The sequence below is a fragment of the Ammodytes marinus genome, assembly GCF_949987685.1.
Source record: "Ammodytes marinus genome assembly, chromosome: 12".
In the NCBI taxonomy this organism is placed as follows: domain Eukaryota; kingdom Metazoa; phylum Chordata; class Actinopteri; order Uranoscopiformes; family Ammodytidae; genus Ammodytes; species Ammodytes marinus.
The window spans coordinates 24,685,163-24,707,516 of record NC_137216.1 but is presented as its reverse complement, the minus strand read 5'-3'; the positions used below and the strand labels follow the sequence as shown (position 1 = coordinate 24,707,516).

General features: G+C 40.6%; 1 protein-coding gene across 7 annotated transcripts in view; it reads left to right on the top strand.

Annotated features, from left to right (window-relative positions):
- LOC307258564 (mitogen-activated protein kinase kinase kinase kinase 4-like) overlaps positions 1-22,354 on the top strand; it is a 95,463-nt gene that overhangs the window by 56,225 nt on the left and 16,884 nt on the right. The window contains exons 13-26 of one of the 7 annotated variants that reach the window (XM_080038144.1): positions 3,767-3,928; positions 4,553-4,639; positions 6,310-6,630; positions 7,870-8,043; positions 11,943-12,263; positions 14,417-14,526; positions 15,541-15,701; positions 16,305-16,402; positions 17,143-17,321; positions 17,592-17,709; positions 18,108-18,473; positions 19,560-19,674; positions 20,846-21,016; positions 21,478-21,621. In XM_080038144.1, the coding sequence (XP_079894270.1) occupies positions 3,767-3,928; positions 4,553-4,639; positions 6,310-6,630; positions 7,870-8,043; positions 11,943-12,263; positions 14,417-14,526; positions 15,541-15,701; positions 16,305-16,402; positions 17,143-17,321; positions 17,592-17,709; positions 18,108-18,473; positions 19,560-19,674; positions 20,846-21,016; positions 21,478-21,621 (2,527 nt within the window). Of the gene's footprint in view, positions 1-3,766; positions 3,977-4,552; positions 4,640-6,309; positions 6,631-7,869; positions 8,044-11,942; positions 12,264-14,416; positions 14,527-15,540; positions 15,702-16,304; positions 16,403-17,142; positions 17,322-17,591; positions 17,710-18,107; positions 18,474-19,559; positions 19,675-20,845; positions 21,017-21,477; positions 21,622-22,354 lie in introns of all 7 variants that reach the window. The other 6 variants (XM_080038143.1, XM_080038147.1, XM_080038149.1 and 3 more) reach the window with 6 other exon arrangements.

The following is a 22,354-nucleotide window of genomic DNA, read 5'->3' as shown; positions in this document are numbered from 1 at the left end:
CCTCATGCATTACTTGACATCACTCAGCCTGAATGGATCCACATATGTGTTCTGTTAATATCATTGTAATGGGAGTGGAAATATTGAGTTTCCACAGTCTTCTGTGGCTACAAACTGCCGGTGACCTGTGTTATTATTTTCATGGCTTAACCTTTTACACGCCTCAGATCTTTACTGCTGAGATCTGGGGATGTGGTGACATCACCGGAATCGAATCTGTCCACAAAAACCTCTAATATCTTATAAAACGATTGGAGAAAGCAAACAGAGTTGAGTATTAATACTATAATAACCCAAACATTGTAATTATGAAAGTCTTCCCAGGATAATTGAGTATGCACGCTGTGGTGTATAATTATAGTGGACATTTTGGATGTGTTTACTCTTCTTTAGTCTTCTTTGACTTTCCAAATAATTTGGTTTTAGGTAATAAAAGTCAAACCACACGTTTTCAAAATCTAAAATCTCATTACTTTTCTTCTTATGTCCCAAGTGTCGTGAAGTCGTCCAGTCAGGGTTGCTTTGTCAGTGCTCGGCAAATAAAATGGTCGGAGAAATATCTGCAAAATCTATACAGCAGTGATGCCCCAAACTGCTGCAATAAAACCAGGTTGTAATATATAATACTTTTCTTTAATACTTGGCATATAAGGGGCAGGCCATGATAAGTATGACTTTATAATATATAGTCATAAAGATATAGAGAATATTACGTTTTTCCTTGAAAATGTGCGAGTTATTTCTCATAATTTCAGAGAACATTTAATAGAACATCTTTTTTTTATCAACTCTTTGTATAACTTTGTTTGCGTCTCTAATCCCAATTTCTTATTTTTTTTTTCATGATGTCAGACCATTTCAATTGAAAAACACCCTGAAGTGTATCTATTATTTATCAAGCATCACATGATCCCTCCCAGGAGTTTCACTGAAAGTAAGAAGAGTTATAAGACTAAAAATACACTTGTTTCAGAGAAGGCCTTTTGTTATTTATGAAGCTTCCTACATGGATCCTCAGAAAGCAGGAGAGCCTCTCCTTTGAGAGTGAATGAGGTCACCGTTTTGCGACACGGATGCAATCCACTGTATTTTTTCATAGGAATTATTTATTTTTCACTGAAAGCAACCTTAAGACTAGAATATATTTTATTTGTGGACAGACTTTGGTCACACGTTTTTCTGTGCAGCAGCAGACTGCGTGAGATTCCTGGGGGATTTCACAAGTTTTCCCGGGTGAAATGAATATGCCTTGACATTATCTCAGTGTGTAATATGATTAGATAGATAGATATAATTGACTCCAAAATCAATTTATGGCTTCAGTGAAAACACTTTTAATTCTCTCCCTAGAGGACAAGTTTGAAAACCGCTTTTTGTAATTATATTTTATCTCTCTGAGCTTTGGTCCTTCTCTATCAGTGTCTACATGAGCTTAGGCTACATTTCCTCTTCCCTGTATGTATCGTGGTTAGAGAGAGAGTGGGAAGTTGAGGGCCGGAAGACCATTTATAAGGGAGATGGTGATGATGATAATTTGGGACAGGAGTGGACTACACTAAGATCTCTAGAAGGAATGAAAGAGAGGAAGACCTAAATACTTTGAGATGGTTTGACACACGAATGAGCAAAGCCTTCTATGGCAATGGAGCACAAAAAACTCTAATTTTACTCATACACTTCGACAGAAGCCTCAGCTGCAGGCTGTGTTTTCGGATGCGTGAGGATAAATCAGACGGTAGAAGCCACAGACTTATCCAAGCTCTGTCAGAAAAATACCACAGTACATGTGCTCTCCTGTTTTAATAGATCACCTCCTTTAGAAATCCAGAATACTTAACACCTAATTTATACAAACAAGATGTGTCACTCACTATCCTGCAACCAAAACCATGTCCTGCGGCTTTTTAACTGCACCTTTTTTCTGACATACTCTGTGTAATTCCCTCATCTGTCTGCTTAGTAAGCCAAGTGTTAGATAACTGCCTGTCAGCATTAAGATGTTACTCTGATTAAATGATTAAGTCTTAAGTCCAGGGCTTGAAAGGTTGACATTCTAACTTTATCCACGTCACTTCGGTTCATCCACAGTCTGTATTTATTTATATTTTTTCTCCGGTAAAACACATAAATACAGGCATTTCGAGCACTAGACTAAACTGCTGTTCGGGGCATCCAAAAATAGCGCATGTAAAGTGAGTTTACAGAGGGCACCGTTTAATTTAAACCACATTAGTATAGCACTGAGGATCCTTGACAGCCAGGATTTGAAGAAAAAAAGCACACGCCCTTGAGCAGACAGCAGCCTTGGCTTGAATGTTATATCTGTAGAATTTAGCACCTCAAACTCTATATGCCCCTATGCTTTAAACCTAGCAGCAGTTTTTTAAATAATGGTGGGTTTAGAGCCAAACATTTTTCATCTCTTAATCTGCAAAGTATTTTCAAGATCATTTTTTTCATAAAATGGAAAGACAGTTTTGCAATGAAGCCAAGGTGTCGTCTGCAATTTGCTCAAAATCCATAGATAAGCAAATGCAAATTGGAACCATAAAATTAACAAATGTTCATACTACTGGCTGTTGATCAGATTATACTGTAGATGAACAGACTATTTCAACTCATCATTTAAGCTTTAAAAAACATAAATTGAGCTTTTGGGATCCGTTTTTCATCAGTTATTCTTCTCCGTGTTCTGATTTCGATGTATTTTATTACACTTTTGCAAACTTATCATTTTAAAGCTTGTTTTTGGCTCTGATTTGTTTTTGCCAGCTGTCAGTAATACTTGTTTTGTGTACCGGTACTAGAATTGGCATAAGAAGTTGAATAATTTGGTGACTACAAGTCATAATAGCTACTTATTATCTGTCTATTCAGTTCCTCTTTTTGCACTAGACTGTGTGCCCTTTAAATGGAAAACCATAATCGACATGGTCTAGGGTTACTCTATCTAAACAATATCACATGCACAAAAATGGGTCATCTCATATTTTGCTGTAGGACTTTGTTTGCGTGCTCTGTCTCCTTGTTTGTACTAATCCCTGTCAACCGAGCTGCAGCAGGACCAAAGATAAGTATTGGGTGAATGATGTTAGATTTTACTGACATAGATTTACACAACATCTGCAAATCCCAGCTCTGTTAAGGTCACACAACCCTCACATCCTGGTCATAGTGATAATACAACTAAAAACTCATTCTGCTTTTGGTTTCACACTGATTACGAAGCATTAGCTCTGGTTCACAAATGACGGGACAAATATTCAAACCAGGACACTGTCAGTGGGGACATGTCCAGGTTTCTCTGTTAAAGGCGCACTATGCAGTTTCAGGGGAGGGGATTTGTTTATATTTGCAGAGCCTGCAGTTTGTTAACAAAATTCTCTACATGTAATCTAAGTATTGAATAATTCTCATCGATCAAAATACAATTAGTTTTAGTGACCTGGAACCAAACGTAAGAATAGAATAAAACTGTGGGCCCTGCTGCTGATGCAAACAACAACAGAGAAACAGTAACTTTTTCAGCCAGCTTTCTAACTTCAAACAGTGCTCCAGTGATCCAATTTCCCTGAGAGCAATTGTTTTTTCAGGTATAAGAAAGAATATACCTGAGAACATGCTCATTCTTCTGACACACCAAAAGTTACATAGTGCACCTTTAACTGAATTGAAGAGTGTAGTTACTGTTTAAGACAGACAGAAGCTAATTAGGATCTTAATAAACTGAACTAAATCTAAACTGCCCGTGTGTGTCCGCCCATAGCAACAACGGCGTGAGCGTGAGATGCGGAGGCAGCAGGAGCGCGAGCAGCGTAGACGCGAACAGGAAGAGAAGAGACGCGTTGAAGAGATGGAGCGACGCCGTAAAGAGGAGGAGGAACGAAGGAGGGCAGAGGAGGAGAAGAGGAGGGCTGACCGAGAACAGGTATCAGCCCAGGAGCGAGGAGGGAAAAAAACACTTAAGGGAAAGGAGGTAGGGATGCTCGCAGCAACGTCTGTTTTTTTGTGAACACATAACGTACTTGTGCAACCACTGAGGGTTGGTTCCCACGATAATGACTTTACAATGGCTATTTTATTTTTTACAAATTGTGCAAACTTTAATTTTTTTCCTTACCCCTTTTTATGTCACTTGTGTCAATTTGCTGTGCTAATATTTAGAAATTCAGTTATATATATAAACAAAGTATGTTTGACCTTTATTACCATGTAGTTGTTGAGATTGAGGTTTATTTTTTATTTACATTTGGATCATACATTCGTTCTGAATCTGATCATTTCTATTGAGATCATTGCAGTAATGAGTAAAATTCTCTGTTTGAACATTTTGCTTAATACATTTTTTTTTCAAATGTTTAGCAGAAAAAACGAAACATAAATTCTTGCCACAACATGATCCTGAAATCCCAAACGGGGCTCGCTGTGTATTGTTTCCACAGTTGTGCATTCTGCAGACCATCATCCTCATAATAAGGATGTTGTATTCACACACATCAAACCTATTCCATTCTGACAGTGAAGTAATGGGGGTTGTTTGTTTGATTGACAGGAGTACATCCGCCGTCAGCTGGAGGAGGAGCAGAGGCACCTTGAGTTACTTCAACAGCAGCTGCTCCACGAACAGGCCATGCTACTGGTGAGTGTTCGGCTACCCTCTATCAACCCAGGGCTTCATGTTAAATCCATTTCTCTTCAAATAGTTCCCTCTCTCTCTCCAAGTTATCTTTATTAGTAAATCTACAAGAGGCAAATTTGAAATTGGTCTTTTAGCATATCCCCTCTCATGTTAACACTTTACGGAGTGGATCAGAGTGCAGGGTCAGCCATAGAACAGTGCCCCTGGAACAGTTTGGGGTTTAGTGCCTTGCTCACAATGGTAGAGATGGTGGGCACCGTAGAAGTAATACCAGCCACCACTAGTTTTAGGGGTAACACCCTCCTGTTCCTCTAGGCCATCCTACCACCACTCTATTCCCCTTGCCTGTCTAAATCAACCACAATACAGTTTTCCCAAATGGTATTTCCATTTATTTGACCCAAGTGATTTTTTAAAAATATATATATATATTTCCCAGGTTGTTAAGTTTCATTATGCAGGTAATTATTATTTTTTCCGTTACATGAACTTTCCCCGATTCAGTTTTACTTTTTGGTCTAAACTCCAGTAATGCTTTTTGTAGATCCCAAGGGAGCCATTAACAGTTAAGGTCCAAAAAGAAATAAGTATCTTCAGATTTTTTTTGCTGGGGGAAGTTGGGATGTTTAAAGGGCCCTTAGCGATGGTGATGTCATCACCAGGAAACTAGTCATCCAACGGAAAGAGAGGGTTTCCCTAGTTTTCTTATTTTCCAGATGTTCCGGTGCTTACTATATGCTAGGAGAGAATAAAGGTTATTTTGAGGGGTCTGTATGACATGTATGATGTTTTTATTTTTTATTTTTTATTTTTAAAGTCTTGAAATCTTCTAGAGGAAACAGAGGATACTCAGATAATGAAAGGATATGACCACTCATATCCCCATATCCTTGCTCTACACACTATCACTCTTATCATGGGTGGCACTCCCCAAGTTCCTGCACAGTCACCATTTGTAAACTTTAGTGTGAAAAACAGGTTCCGTTTAATTTAACAACCTATTCCCTATTGTAGATGCTGCTTCTGCCAATGGGCACAAGTAGGCTATAAGAACTCATAAAAAGTCATTACTGTTTTAATAGCTCAGGGGAATAATAACTCTTGACCAAAGGGAACTGCTCTGACACTTTAGACATTTGCCTCACAAGCCTAGAGTTTCTTTAGTTTGTTTGTTTAAAGGAGCACTATGTAATTTTAGAGGAAGGTGATTTGTTAACATTTGCAGAGCCTGCAGTTAGTTTACAAAACATATTTTCTTTGCATGTAATTCTTAGTATTTAATAATTATATCATTACAAATCAAAACTAAAATATTTTGAGGTACGTGGAACCAAACGTAACATTAGAATAAGTTTGTAAACCATTCTGGGCCCTGCTGTTGTAAACATTGAAACAGTAACTTTTCAGAAAGCTTTCTAACTTCAAACAGTGTTCCAGGGATCAAATTTTCCTGTGAGAAAAGCTTGAGAATATACCTTATAAAAGGTTCACTTCTCTGACACACCTAAAGTTACATAGTGCACCTTTAATGGGGGGGATGACCTTGTATGCCATCATTAAAATGTCACTTTGGACTCTAAATTGTCCGTAGTTCTGAATGTTCGGGATTTCAGAAGGAGTAGGTAGTGATGAGGTGTTTGGTTGAGGTTGACCCTTCCTCCTGCACTCAGGAGTTTAAATGGCGGGAACTTGAGGAGAAGCGCCAAGCTGAGAAGCTCCAGAGACAGCTGCAGCAGGAGCAGGCCTACCTGCTGGCCCTACAGCAAAACCCAAAGCTGGACAGTAGCAAAACCGCCCAGCAACCCATCACCAAACCCCCACAGAGCCTTGTACCGGACACAGCAGCAAAGCAACCACACAGCAGCACTGACACTGAAAAGACAAGGTCCAGTCCAAATGACAGTCTGGAGAAAACTACAGAGCCCAGGCTACCTGTCGCTGCTGTCCTCCAAGGCCCCGCCCCCGCCCTCAACTCTGAGCCAATCAGAGAGGTGATCGCTCGCAGCTCGTTAGTTGCCGTCACACTGACTTGCTGTAGAATGCTTCCTTTGCTTGTGTGTACTACTCACTGCAAGTCCCTCTGCTCAGGGTGTGTGTGCAGGCTACATGGTGATGGCTAGCTGCTGGTGTGGGTTGTGTGGACGCTTTGTAGACGAGATAATTGAGTGACTAATTAATTAATTCTCAATTTATGAATGACAGTGAGTAGAAGACCCCCTTGATCCCTTAAAGCTATAGTGTGTAACTATTTCATATAAATGAATGACGGTTACATTCAAGCCATTGCCATGCAAGTTGACACAAAGTTGGTTAAACCTTTCAACTCGACAAAGCTCAGAAAAGTCCCTAGAAAGCACTAGCTGACATCGTTCACTAGTATATTCCTCCTGAATGAACCACTTTGGAAAAAGAGTTTTCTTTGAGATGCTCAGTTTCCGCTCCTCCTTTAATCACATCACTATCTTCTTTGCTATCTTATTAATTAAGTTGCTGTAATAATAAGCAACATAAGTATGACGACTCCCTACCTCTCTCAGTTTGGCACCTTGCTCTTGTCATTTAGCACTTGGTGGGGGGTGGGGGGCAGCTGTTTTATATTCAGACTGGGTGGGATACTCATTAACGCAAGAGCACCAATTGACGTCGTTTTTGGAAATGTTTAAAAAATAAACAGAAGCGGATATATTTTTATTTCAAGAGTAGCTTGGTGGATTATTTTGTCTTTGGGAACAAATCTGATCTTGCCTAATGAAATTGAAAAAACCCAGACACAGGCACAAACAAACTCTCTGTTCTTCTGGTGGATCACTGTCCTGGACCTCAGAGTGTGTGTGTGTCCTTACCTTGTATGTTTTCACCTTGATGGCTTTTTACTCCACATGAAAAATGCATGACAAAGTCTTTGTGGTCATGGTGCCGTTGTCCTAATAGCAGGGATGTGGGGATAGTGTGGCAACAATAATAACACTGCCAGCCTTTTGAGGAAGTGCTTTTGTTGTTCCTGCTGGTGTTGTGCCTGTATCAGCAGATGACTCTCTGATGTGCTTCTACAACCGCTGCTAGTCCAAAACAGCTCTGCTCTGAAGGGGGGAAACTAACAAACCGTAGCGTCTAATGGCTCCTGTCCACTTACTCTCCCCTCTATGTCCTTACACACATTAACCTGTACTCCCTAACCAATGCTAATGCTAATGCTAGTGTGTGTGTGTGTGTATATGTGTACACTTTAGGCTGACGAGCGATACCGCAAGAACATCCAGGGTTCGCCCCAGGCGGCTCAGACCAAACCCCAGCAGCCTCCGGTGCCCCCAGTGCGCTCTGAGTCGTCCTACCCCAACGGCAACGCTGCGACTGAGGCCGTGCCCGCCGCCGCCGCCGCCATGCACCGGCCTGTGGAACCACAGGTAACAATGATGTCTTCACGCCACTCTCTCCCCCAGTTATCTGAATGATTCCCCTTTAATTTAATTTCAAAGCTGTTTCACACAGGCAGTATTTTGAGTCGGTGGGATGTGCGATCTGCTTTTGCTCTTGCAGGGGTTATCTGTGTGGTAGCTTTATAGACAGATCAAGGCATTAAGGCCTCACTGTTTATTTCACTATACATTCTTCCATACATATGGAACTGCAATGGTTCTTGTCATTGTGGGTGAACTTGCAGTTTTTCGTCGGCTGCGTACTCTGTGGCAATTGACTTTTTCAACCCTTAAAGCTTTTCTTTTAGGTTGTAAACTTAGACCATTTTCCTATGTGAACGGACTTGATTAGATTTTGTTCTGCGGATGCTACCCATCTACACTGCCAGAGTGCCACTTCCCGCAAACAGTGAATGGATTTATGAGGCTGTCATTCACTTTGCAGCAGTCACTGCTTGGTATCAAGTTAACTGAAAACCTTGTATCTGCAGAATGCCACTTTATTTAGTAAACAAGAAAATCAGCCTGGTTTCTAGCTTCAGTATCATGTGGCAGAACCTCACATCTCAACTGACTCTAGATGTTGCCTGGGTTTTGACCATTTTGGGTTTATGGTTCTCTCTCTTTCAGGTGATCTCAAAATACTTGAGTGTTTAACTCTTGCGCTTTGGTTTGAAACTTGTATTAGTGTTTTTTTTATGTGTGAGATGTGTGCATTAGTTGTGCTTCTTTTCTGGGATTTCTTCCTCCTTTAACTCCATCTGAGGTTCAACCCTTCAATGTTTTTTCTTCTTCTAGATAATGGATCAGACTCTGCTGTTGTTGAACTTCTCTAAGCTCTTTTTTGACTTCAGGGTTGTCGTCAAGTCATTTCAATTGCTGCATTCAATTATAAAAAGTCCCAGAACGCTCATGTTCAGACAGAAGAGCTTTTCTATGACACCACAAAGCGGTTGTTTGTGAATGTTTTGAAAAATATATATTTTTTTAATCTGAAAGAACTCTCCCATTTTTTTCTAATCTTTTTGCGGCAATGAAAATGAAATGATCACAGCCCTGATTCTATACTCCTCTCCTGTGATTAACTCTTTGATTGACAGGTTGCCCTCCCACTCGTCAACGCAAACAAAAGATAACATATCCGAATGTGTAATTATTTCACTTTTTCCCGCAAGTGTGCATTTGTGTGTGTTTGCGTGAAAATGATAATGACTGAATGAATTGGTGGTATGTCAGGAGGTTTGGTACATGCTCTGCTCTACATGCGGTACATCCTCATTGTGTGCTGGTGATTAAAAATATCCATAATTCATGGGCACCCAGATGACTCAGGCAGTATTAGTCATCTTCTTGGCGAAGGATTCAACCCTCTAAGTATTAATAATCACAGTTCATTGAAGTCAATCTGTTTTGAATATGTCACAAAGATTAAATGACACAAAAAAGCGGTGGTGTAACTTGGTCAAAAGGGTTTGATGATGTCATTTACATGCGTTATTAATCATTCGCCATAATGTTTCAAATGGATTCATCAGTTTTCTCTCATTAACTCGTCATTTTGGCGTTGTGTTTTAACATCGTTAAATACTTCACTGAAAACTGAAGTCTGAACTAATTTGATTTCCGAGTGGCAAGAATTTGCAGTCATTGTACATTCACCATGGAAAACGGTTATGAAACAGGCTGGAGTTAAGGTGCTGGACCCAGTTTTCAGCCGTTGGAATAAGTTGTGTATTTTAAAAGACATTTTATTTACAATTAAATGTTGAATATGTATTCGCACCTGAATGACAAACTCAGTTGTTCGTTAGAGGCTTCCTTAATGAAACTCTCATATTTACCCATTACTCTTTGGTTGAGCTTCTTGGTTTAGGTTAGGGGAAGATCAAGGTTAAGGTGATGTGGACCGCAGTCGCAAGCGTTTTGGCCCCATCCATGAATGGTTGCATGCACCTATATGTGTTTCTGCCTACATGAAAGTTTGCATGGCAGCCCGTGTCCATGCCTTGTTAAAACAATTCATCGTCATGCTTGTTTACTGATGATGAAGCTGAGTCCTCCTGAGGCTTAACATTGGTGAGACTCACATTAAAAATTTAAATAAAAAATATATATAGGCTATACAGACTGTATAACAAAACCAAATTATTTCCTAAATGTAATCAAAGATGATCATAAATATGCAAACATTTTAAAATTAGTCACAATAAGAGTTCAACCCATGTTCGTCTCGGGATCCACTCAGCTTCATCTCACCATTCCACTGTCTTTGCTTTTTGTTGCTGTAACTGCCTTAAATGTATATATGTTATTTATTTTTTTATTCCCCCTGTGCTGTGACACTCAAATATTAAAAGTATGACATGATGCCTTTTGTTGCACTGGCTGCACCTTTTCCCACCAAAAAAAGTTATTTGAATATGGGAATAATAGCTATTACCACATTGTGTTCTTCACTTAAGTTGCAGCCTGAGTAACAACAGTTACAACGTGTACATACTTATATTATGTGAGTGTTCCTTATCTTCTCCTATTGCACTCTAAAAACATGGGTTCTTTAGGGGTTCTGCTGATGATTTAAAGTCATACCTTCAACTACATACCACTGAGGCAAAACGGTCCTCTGGGTTTCCCTCCAAGAAAACACTAGAGTGGCCAGTTTCACCATTAAGTCCCTCCGAGTTGAAACAAACAATAATATCATTTAGATCAGCTGCTACAGCAGTAATAATAATAGTTTGAAATGCATCCTACCTCCTGATTATCAGAGGAGCTCTGAGCAAAGATGACCAAGATTCAAAGTCTCTGGAATAGAGTTGCTTCACAGAAAAATCCTTGAGAACCCTTCTAGCCCCTTTCAGACATGCACCTCGTTACATAAATGCAAAGGCAATTTTCTATCAGAATCATGTCTGAATAAGCTCCAGGGTCACTGTAATGTAAAAGTCACGGCAGCGACCTTGCTCAGTCTGACCTGTAACATTTCCAACCTTTGTCATTTTCAACAGGGAAAAAGTGTGAATTGCATGCTGTCAGATTTAAGGCTGCAGCAGCACAAGGTTAAATACATACACCAAGCTTCTTAAGAGCTCCATAATGGGTGTATCACAATATTATAATCTCTACATTTTTTTAATCCATGCCAACTGAAGGGCTGATATGAATATCCAGCAAAGCACTGGCAATGCACAGCACTCCTCTAAGAAGGAATTTATTAAGAGCCCCAACGTAAAGCCTTGTCATTCTATGTTTGTGCACATACATATTTTAAGGGAACTTAATTCACTACTGAGAGTAGGGGCATGCAGTGGTCATTAATTAAGGCTTCAATGTTAAAAATACATTTTAAAATCACTGATGCACCATAATACACCCTCGGCATACATGGAAGCGAGATATCGTTCTCCATAAATCGTGGTATGTTACACATTAAAACAGACATAATAAGCTGTCCGGCAACTCGCACAGATTCCTCGCCGTTTGGGGCCCAGTGCTTCAACACATTGGGGACTGAAATGTTTACCCCCTTGGTGCCACTTGCGGGTGCCCGTCCTGGGCCCTGTAATGAAGATACTATTGTAGTTGACGTGTGAACAGACATAATAGACAAATAAAATAAAATAGACTTACATTGAAAATTCATAAAAAGAGGGCAGCATTCAATAGTAAAACCATTAACATTAGTATTACATATTCATGTCTGAATCACGTGACCGTAGAAGCTGCATGTCAGTCTTCTTGAAGCTTTAAAAGTGAGAATATATTTACGGTTCCTGTATGGCTCCAATCAAAACCCCTAAAGAAATCCTGAGGTCCTTGTTAGAGTGCACTGCATGCAGACTGACCCTTCCTTCCCTCCGTTTTGTTTCTGTTTGTCTGTGAAAAAGGTGCGTTCCCACGTGGCTGCCTTAAAGAGCAGCGGCAGCGTGGCCTTGTCAAACTCCAACACGGCCACTCTGCCCGTTGTGTTGCGGTCGCAGTCCTTCACCGAGCCGCTCGCCCCTAGCTTTGAAAACCTGCAGCTTCACAACAACATCCAGGAAGCCCTCCGCAAACAACACAACCATCACCCTCCATCTTCATCACCATCCTCCTCCTCCTCCTCATCAACGCCTGCACGCACTGACCCACAGCCCCACTCCCAGCCCCAGCCCAAGCCTAGGCCCTCACCCAATGAACGGGCCCCTTCAGACGAGGTCCCGCCCAGGGTAAGGACAGAAAATTAAAAAAGACCTAGATGTAGTTTTGGCAGCAGTGGTTGATTGAGTCAGTGCACTCTGAAGAAAGCTTTTTTTTTTTTTTTTTTTTTTTTTTTTGTCAAAATCAGTGAATAACTCCTCACAACCCCGCTACCTTTTAGGTATTTTTGTCAGAGCAAACACAATACGGACAGGTAGTGGATTGTGAGGAGATATTCACTGATTTTGACAAAAAATTGTTAACTTACCAAACAGGATCTGATTGTCCTGAAGAGATCCAACTATTATCTTGAACTGTTCAATTAATTACTTTAATAGCTTCCCACCCTCTGCCTGATTCTTTAAGCTAACAATAACTCACTTTTATTTTTATTGGATTTTCCTTCCTTGTAGTGCAGGGAGGAAAAAGCTTTTAAGGGGAATTATAGATGTTTTAATAAATCCACATTAAATTATATAAAAAAAAAAGGTTCCTTTTCAGCTGGCAGTGTTAAATCACTTCTCCCCACAAGATTCAGGGGCCTTAAGTTGTTATATTGTTCTGAATCTATTCCCCCCTGATACACGGTCACAGACTATCATGAGCAAGAGGAAGTTAATCTACTCTGTGAATCAGTGTTGACATAAAGTGAGGCCTATTTTTATTAACACTAACCAAAAAATTATTCTGACCTCTTCATAACCCAGCCAGTGGGTTACTGTGACATTGCCTACTCCTAGTTAAAGTTGAGGCATCTTTCTCTATGTCTCACGTTGCTTTTTCTACCCTCACCAGTCCAATTTAGCCTTCTACTACAACCACAAATGCTCATAAAAATAACTACAGCAGGAGAGAAAAATAAGCAAAAGTTGGGAGGAGGATGCTGCATTTAGAAAAATGCATAGTATGTTAAGTATAGGAAGGCGGTGTGGTACAACTCAAAATGTGGGTATTTCAGAATTCAGAAATGTAAGAAAGATCTAATTCAGGCCACAGAGCCAAAGTGAGCTGCCCACCCACCAAAACAAAGTAACCCTAAACCCAACCACAACCTTGCCAAGACAACCTGAAAAGTGGTAAACATCTTTCAAGTCTTGAAATAGGAGAAAACTCTTACTAAAGGAAAGATCGACCTTTCATTAACATCAGTCCACATCTTTTCCATTTGTCCCTCACTTCTTCAACTCCTAAACAAAGCAAAATCATGGCTGTTTATTTTATTCTTAACTATTTTGGCTGCTGTGTGCTAACGCTGTGCTGGGTTATGTTGAGCTACCAAATGGTCTGCATGGGCTTTACTGAGTTTATATGTGACTCAGGAAGTGGGGAAACCTATGAGTTTGTGTGTGACTAGTGACTACAGGATATGATAGTTTTGTTTGATAGTGGTGCCCTGGGGCGTGGACATTGTTAGCTGGTGAAAGGTGACAGCAGAGTGCCTTGTATTAAACAAATTGAATAATCATGCTTGGTAACATGAAGAGGGTATAGTTTGTTCGAAACATTTGGATACAAGTCTGTCTTATCAGGCTTTTCATTTCATCTGGCTTGTTGACTTAATGTTTTTTTCATTTAAAGGTGAAGTCAGTGATTCTGGTGAAAGCTTGTTGACAAAAATATTTTATAATAAAAATCAGTGAAATTCTCCTCATGATCAGCCTCCTGTCCCTACAGTGTGTGCCCTGACAACAAATCCAGTGTTAATGCACAGCCTAGACTCTGTAAACTGGTAAACAAAGGGAAAACACTGTAAACAAAGGTTGTGTAAATAAAGGGGTGCCACCATAGCTTGCAACATGCCCGTTTACAGAGCATAGGCTGTGTACTAACAATATTTTTCTTTTCAGCACACGCATAGTGCGGACAGATAGCGGATCGTGAAGAGATATTCACTGATTTTTATAACAAGCAATCTTCAGAATTTCTGAATCCACCTTTAATCTTGATTAGATTGTTTGCTCAATTAGTGTAAGTAGTAAGCCATTCCTTGAGAAGTTCTCCAGTGGAGCTACATATTACCAGGGTTGCTGTTGTGATGCTACTGCAAAGCCTTTACAGGGAGCTTTATGGAAGGTTCTGGTGTGTTGTGTGAATTCCATGTCTTCGCTGCACTATTACCAAGCACACTCATGCACACTGCGAGTGTGTGTGTGTGAGCCGGTCACTGTCTTTATCACAAAAGGTTCCTGTCAGGACTACATCAAGGTCCCCCGTGTTGTCAAGGCGAGACTCGCCTCATCACCTCGGCAACCCCTCACACGGCAACCAGGCTGTGCAACGGAACGCTGCCAGGTAAACTGTCATCACCCCGCTGATTAGGAGGAGAATGAGTTTCTATGGAAATGACAGTGGGATTTGTTTGGTGTAACATGTATGATGTATGACTGTGGATTGAGTCATCGCGGTAAAATAAAACTTTAGGAGATACAAATTCAAATGCTTAAAAAAAATCTGTATTTTTGCAAAAGATTAGGCCTATATTTAAAAAAGAATATTAAAGTTATAATAAATACATTTACGATACAATAAAGAACAGACTGTTACATAAAATTAGCTCTATCAATTACAATGGGAAAGAAGATGATGGGGAAAGTTGTGTACATAGAGGATTGCACTCATTGCACTCACTGCTATAGTGTTTGTCTATGGAGTTGTGTTAGTCCTCTAACCTTGTGATACATAGTTTTCTATCTCCAAACCACTAAGTCTTCTCATGAGATTTATTATCTCTCCCTTCCTCTAACCCTGCAGGCTTATATCTCTCTAGAACAACAACTGACTACTATTACTTATTTAGCATAATTGTAATCCTCATTATGGACTTTAAATGTAATGTGAAGGACAAAGAAGTGTTTTATACGTTAAACAGAATATTTTATTGTCTATTATTTTTTTAAATTATACATTAATTATTTGACCACCTATTAAAATTAAAATTAAAATCTTACAGCACGGTTTATGAGTAGTATGTGTGCCCATTATGTCACTTCATCTGTATTAACAAGCATGTGAAGGGCATTGCAGCATTTTTTTGTTGTTGTAAAAGAGACCAAAACAATTGCACACATTTTTCTATAAGAAAAAAAAAACTGTTTATTCAAATGATTGATTTTTACACAATCCCTGATGATGAAAGTAACAGCAGTATAAATAACTAAAATACATGTAGGCCTATGTGCAAAATTAGAATGTTTTCAAATCCAATCACATAGTACAGTCTGAGTCTACGTTGTGCGGCTATCGTAGCAGTTAAAAGTCACTTAATCTCTCCGATGGTCTTGACCGGGTGTCTGTTGGCCCCTACAGTGCAGCGGAGCCCCGGCTGCTGTGGGAGCGAGTGGAGAAGCTGGTCCCCAGGGCGACCAGTAACAGTGGCAGTGGAGGCACCAGCTCCTCCAGCAGCTCCAGTAACTCCAGCTCTCAGCCCGGGTCACACTGTGGCTCTGGAGAGAGGTTCAGGGCCCGCTGTGAGTCCACCACACACACTTTAACTTTAATCTGCACTTTAAAGCCACTGGACACCAACATCTACAAAATCCTTCTAACTATGTAATTGCATTACAGTAAGCCTCTGAAAAAAGTTAGGCATATTATCAATCCAAATGAAAGATATTGTCATTAAGTTTGATAAACTTTACAGAAATTCGGTTTAGATGACCAGGCTGGGCTCTGGTTCTTATGACACAGTAAGTCATTTGAACCAATCGCAGCAGTTCTCTGCTCCCAAAGTTCTATAAAAACAATGACTGTTGCCATGGAGAACGTTTAATACGGCCACACAGTCCTGTCAAACGGTCTGGACATTAAAAAAAAATTAGTTTTACTTAAAAAAACAACAACTTTGAGAATATTTATGAACATTTATTTTCAATCAGATTTTTGTTAAAGCTTAGTGAGACACCCAACTTTGATTTCATATATTGATTTTTACTATTTAAGACCAGGTTTCCAGAGGCTTTAACAACATGCTAGAGGTGGACAACATGACTGAACTGAATACCACTTTTTAAACATACAGTTTAGTAATGGAGCTACACAAACATTCACCTTTTCACCTCCACCTCCTTCAGCGTCCTCCAAATCGGAGGGCTCACCCCTCCAACGGCCAGAGAATGCTGGGAAAAAAACAGAGGAGAGGAAGGACTTGGTCAGGCCGAGCAAACCAGCGGTGAGAGTTGACTCAACGCTAGCCGACTAGCCAGTAGCTCGCTAGCTGGGATAGATCTAGATCTAGAACTTGTGTGTGTGCGTGTAGACAAAGTACATGATGAGATGCTGCTTTGGGTTTGGTTGAAAGATGGTGTGTGTGTGTGTTTGATGATTTGGCGTGGCCAAATGATAATAAACTGACTCCTTTTGGATTATGTCATGTGATCTGCTCACCATCCAATGGAATGACATGACTACGAAAATGGTTGTTGCATTTTGGGATTGAACTCACTGGCTGAAGGGTTTTATGCACTTTATCGCTTTGCTTTCTCTTCACTGGCCTGGGCGGTGGCCATCTTAACTCATGTCTTTTCTAACCTTGATCAAGATCTTACATTTTCTTCTTCTATACTGTTTATAATTTTTTCATCTTTGCAGCTCTAATAACTGTCTGCTTATTAGAATTAATCCACTAACCTTATCTGCAGCATCTTGAAGAGCATCAGCTGTTTCGACAGTCATCTCTTTCCTCGCTTCTCATTGGCTGTCATAGCCACTCTTCCTTTCTCTAGCAGCTTCCTGTTTCCTGCTTTCCTTTTTTCAAATGGATTTTCATCCTGCAAATCTTTAATGAAATATTAGCTTAACTCTTTTTAAACAAAATGCCCGGATGAAGAATGGAAAAAAAATAGGAATCAGTAGGATAAAATTATTTTTTTTTAAACCCAGGTTTTTAAATTTTAACCTCTCGAACTCTAGGACCTGACGGCTCTGGCCAAGGAGCTGCGCGCGGTGGATGACGTCCGTCCCCCGAATAAGGTGACAGATTATTCATCCTCTAGTGATGACTCTGACACCACCGATGAAGATGATGACGAAGAGGTTGACCAGGAGGCAGGAGAAGAGTCCACCTCTGGACCAGAGGACTCCAGAGCTGTGTAAGTACACAACATTAACATCTGATCTCATATTATTTTCATTGATGTTGCAACAACAAGGACCAGTCATTACTAGAATGTGAAGGAAATGGTCAAATTCCTCTCAAACAGAACTATCTGTTGGTTTACATGAATCCCGGAAATAGGAAATATAGAGATCGTTTTTCCTTATGTTCTAACCAGTGAAAAACACGACAAAGCTATTTTCCAGATTGACTCCAAAATACAATTATGTTTGTGTTTGTGAGTAGTCCTTTTTCTGTCTTCCAGTTCTTCCAGGTTGAGTAATGGAGAAACCGAGTCGGTGAAGACCATGATAGTTCACGATGAAGGCGAGAGTGACGCGGGTTCGACGCCCTGCAAAGCCAGCACGCTGGTCGTCCGACAGGTATTGGGACAAAAGAAAAAATCCAACACGCCAATCATTTACCTCATTATTTTAGTTGTTCTGTTGTGTATTTTGTTTATTCATATCCCAAGTGTTTTTTTCCATTTTGTTTGTGTCTGTGTTGATCATGTTCTGTTCTTCTCTAACTTGTGGCCGTTGGAGATCAGCCTAGTTTTACAAAGTGTAGGGGCTTAGCGTTGGTTAGGTATAAAACATCATAGCTTTGAATTCTGCAAACATAACGAATATCATTGACTACTAACAAACAGTTCTCTTTCCGCCTGTAGACTAGCCACTGTAGCTTGCCCTTTGCTCTAGCTAACACCTTCCCTTCCCCTGAACTCATCAGGAACTTATCTAGACCCAAAGTCGTCTACCACCCGTCTTTCTACTTCCAGAGTGCAGGTGACAACAGAAAGCGTCCTGGCCCTTGCCCTGGCCCGGGACAAGCCCAGATCCCCGGCCTGCTCGCGGGCTTTGCCCCGAGTCCAGGCTCTGTTTCTGGCCTAGGCCTCGGTCACCTCCCCCCCAGCCACCACCATCATCACCACCACCACCATCACCCCACACAGCAGCAGCAGCAGCAGCACGCGGACAGGAACGGCTTTGCTGGCCGCATACACCACCTCCCAGACCTCATCCAGCAGAGCCACCATTCATCCTCCCCCTCCTCCTCTGCATCCAACTCCCCCTCCACCTCCAGCCTGGCCAGTCCCACCATGTCCCCCCAGAGTCCCCTGGACAAGCTTGGCATCCTCATGGAGGTATGTCCACTAAGCCCTAAAAACAGACAACGTACTTAGGGGTGCCATTTTCTACAGCAATACAGATGGCCTACGGTTCAATACCTACCTCTGTTCTTGGTTAACGGTTCGGTTTCGGCATACCTAATCTGACCACAAGAATGGATACATCCTAAATGTTTTTCTACCATAATAAATAGCAGGGAAGTATGGACTGTAGGTCTGCCTTGGATTTGGTAGGGCACCCTCTTCTGGTCACTACTGGCATTGGTGATCATTCTCTAGCTCTACATGGCCTACGGACTATTCCTTGTTTTGTTTTTATCTATTGACATAGGCTTTCTGCAGAGAAATGGTGGTCGTGTTGGAAGAGAACGGCATTTTAGGGATCATTTTTGAAAGAATAGCATAGATGTTAGTTGTACTCCATATGGTAAACGCACAGCATAATTTCCCCCAGTATTACTTCTATTTATTTTTAAGTACTTTGGTTTAAAATTAAAAAAAGTACTTTAGGAAGGATTTACAGCTTTAGTCCTATCCCGCATCAGTGAGTTTTGTGTTTACGATTCCAACAGATTAGTTGGTCCTCTGAGTGTAGTTGTGGTTTTACAAGCGTTTTTTCTAAATATCTAAATCTCATTTTTATTTCTTGATGTTGCCTATTTCCTAGCAACAATTCGTATTCTCACGTTCCCCAGACAGTAGATCATAGCAAAAATGGCAGTTACGAGTAAGTAAGTCTCCCATGGAAATACTTTTTTATTATGCGTTTTTGTTCTTCCCCCTTTGGTCTTTTTCGTCAGCAGCACTCCTTATGTTTTACTCTCCTCCATTGTTTTTGCGCTTGTCCTCAGTATTTATAATTTTACCCTCCAAATGTATGCCCATTGTATTTGCATGCAACACATACAGAAATACCTCAGTTTGCCTGCTTGTTTGACTGCATTGTTGTTTGAATTGTTTACATTGATTTTTATCATTTAACATAATTTTTCTTACCATTTTAAATAGGCATTTAATGCTGTAAATATGTTTTTTTTGATAACGCATTTAGCGTTGTGCTATTCTGTCACCAGCACTAACTCGTACTCTATCTCACTGTAGAGCCAGTCTAGTAACAACATGCAGAAACACAAGTCTTCTTCCTCCTTCACTCCGTTCATCGACCCACGCCTCCTCCAAGTCTCTACGTCCCAAGGCAGCGCCCTAAACAATATTGGTAAGTGCTGTCACGCCATTTCGAACTTAAAGTATTTTTTTTATAACTTACATTCGACAAACTGGACGATCTTAAAATGTAGGGGGCCAATGGTTTCAGAAACGAAGGAAGTTCTTTGAGTTCTTGTGAGCTGCTTCCCATTTGCACTTCTTCTTCTTCTTATTCCCCTTATTCTTGCACATATTCTGGAAAATCTAAGTTTTGGGAAATCAGAAGTGGATAAAACCAGGACAGTCAGGTTAGACAATAATAACAGCTTTAACTTTATTTATCGGCTATTCGATTTTATTTAGCTAAAATAAAATATTTAGTGTATCCCATAAAATGCAAAAAGTGTAAGATTCTCATTAATCTTGCATCTGACCATTCAGCAGTGTTCATTGTTGCAAAATCCACAGTAGTTTTAGGTCTCTTCTGGAACAAGACCAGAATAAGATTATGTGAAAATTTTTTAAAAGTTCAACACCAAACCAAAATCAGTGTGACAACGCTCTGCCCACCAAGGCTGCAGAGCTTGTTAGCTGCCACGGTTTATAAACAACGCTGTCTTATCAAGGAAGTCCTGGAGTTCCCATGATCCCTCAGAGGATTGTTCATCTTCAAGGCCAGATCTCTCCACCCTTAATGTCTCTGGTATGCTGAGCCATTACCTCACCTGATGCAGCTGCCGGCCAGCCGTTGACCCCTTAAGAACACTAGATTGTTCAGTCTGCATTTAATCGCTGATTTGATGAGTTAAGATGTATCCTGCTGATGGCAATTTGAGAGGAATGGTAATATGATGCCACTGCTTTAGAACAATTCTGAGGTTGCTTAGCTTATGTATCATAATTGATCTTATAATAAGAAATCAAAAACTTTTCTTAATCGGTCTCTCTATTGCTCTGAACTTAGTGACCTAAAACCACTGGTTTCAATATGAAGGAAATGTTGACAGACAATTGTTTCCGATTTTTGTAGTTTTGAGTATATCAGTTGCTGGACTCATTTCCTTGGATAATGGCCCACTTATGCTTGTTTTCCTCCAGACTCTGTTCTCAAGAGCAAACAAAGGAGATGCATTCATCCTTTTTTAATGCTGACCATTTGCTGACCCCCCAACCCTCTGCCCGGTAAAATTCTGCATCCTATTCCACTGTCCTACCTTAAGCCCTTCCCTTTGACCTTTTAGCCTACGCGAACGACGCTGCCCGGCTGGCAGAGGCGCTGAGGCTGGACCCGTCTCGGAAAGGCTCGGTGGTCAACGTTAACCCAGTCAACACCCGCCCCCAGAGCGACACACCGGAGATCCGCAAATACAAGAAGAGGTTCAACTCTGAGATCCTCTGTGCTGCCCTCTGGGGTAAATACACTGCTGAGAAAACAATGTAACAAGATGGCTGTCAAGGCTGTGTGATGCTATGAGGGGCTTTGGGTCAGAATTGGTGGTATGTTGAAGAAAAGGGGCAACAGGCAGCAAGGGGGCTAGTGGGAAAGATGGTTTGAATTTTAAGAAACACACTAGCGACATTTAACAAACCACAACTGTTGAAATGAGGTAATCTGTTGACTTAACCATTATATTGGCTAGTCAGTTACTTAACTACTATTTTATTTATTTAAGGATTTTATATTTTTACTTTTCTGTCTGTTTTAATATAAGTCATAGCGATGAAAATCATTGCCACATGGTGGCAGCAAAGCCCCAATGGACCTGTATTCTACATCTGTTTGACCAGACCGCATTCTGCTTTTACAGCTGTGGTCGGTGGTGATGTTGTTGTTCTCCTAAATGTGTATGTGTGTGTGTGTGTGTGTGTGTAGGAGTGAACCTGTTGGTGGGAACAGAGAGTGGTCTGATGCTGTTGGACCGCAGCGGCCAGGGGAAAGTTTACCCTCTGATCAGCCGACGTCGCTTCCAGCAGATGGACGTCCTGGAGGGACTCAACGTCCTGGTCACTATATCAGGTACAATCACACAGACAGTCAGGCACAAGAACATGCACACTCATATTAAAGAAAACATTGTGCCGCCAAATAAGTACCACTCGGATAAGGAATTGATCACTAAGATGTTGTAAAAACAAAAAATACAAAGAAAATACTAATACTACTAAAAATACTAATAGAACCATGCATGCAAATTTGCATAGGCATACTAGTACACACACTTGCATTCACAGCCACAAAGTAACATCTAAATAATATAGTCTGGATCATAAGACTGACAAACAGTTTCACTTCTGTTTATCCTGCTGCAACAGCTCATCAGCCGTGTGTGTGTGTGTGTGTGCGGGCATGTGCATGTGGTTGTGTGTGTTTTGCCTGATTTACTTCACTTCCTGGGTCATGCACACACACACACACACACACTCTTGCAAATACACAACAAAAGCTGCTACAAAATATATATATCTTTATGCAAGTTGTTGTGTCTGTATTGTATTGCATAATTATTTTAATTCACACACACTTTAGTTCCTAGATTTCTCATATTGAAAGTTCATCAATGTTCTTACTTCTTCTTTTTCAATTTTGCACTAAAACACACACACACACACACACACACAGTGTCACAATAAATATTTTGAGCTAAACGGACGTTGAGTAAATCTCAGCTTGGCAAGACCACGTCATGTGTGTGTACGACATGCAATGTTGGCACAATTGAGCGTTCCATGATGGAAGGAACCAACACAAA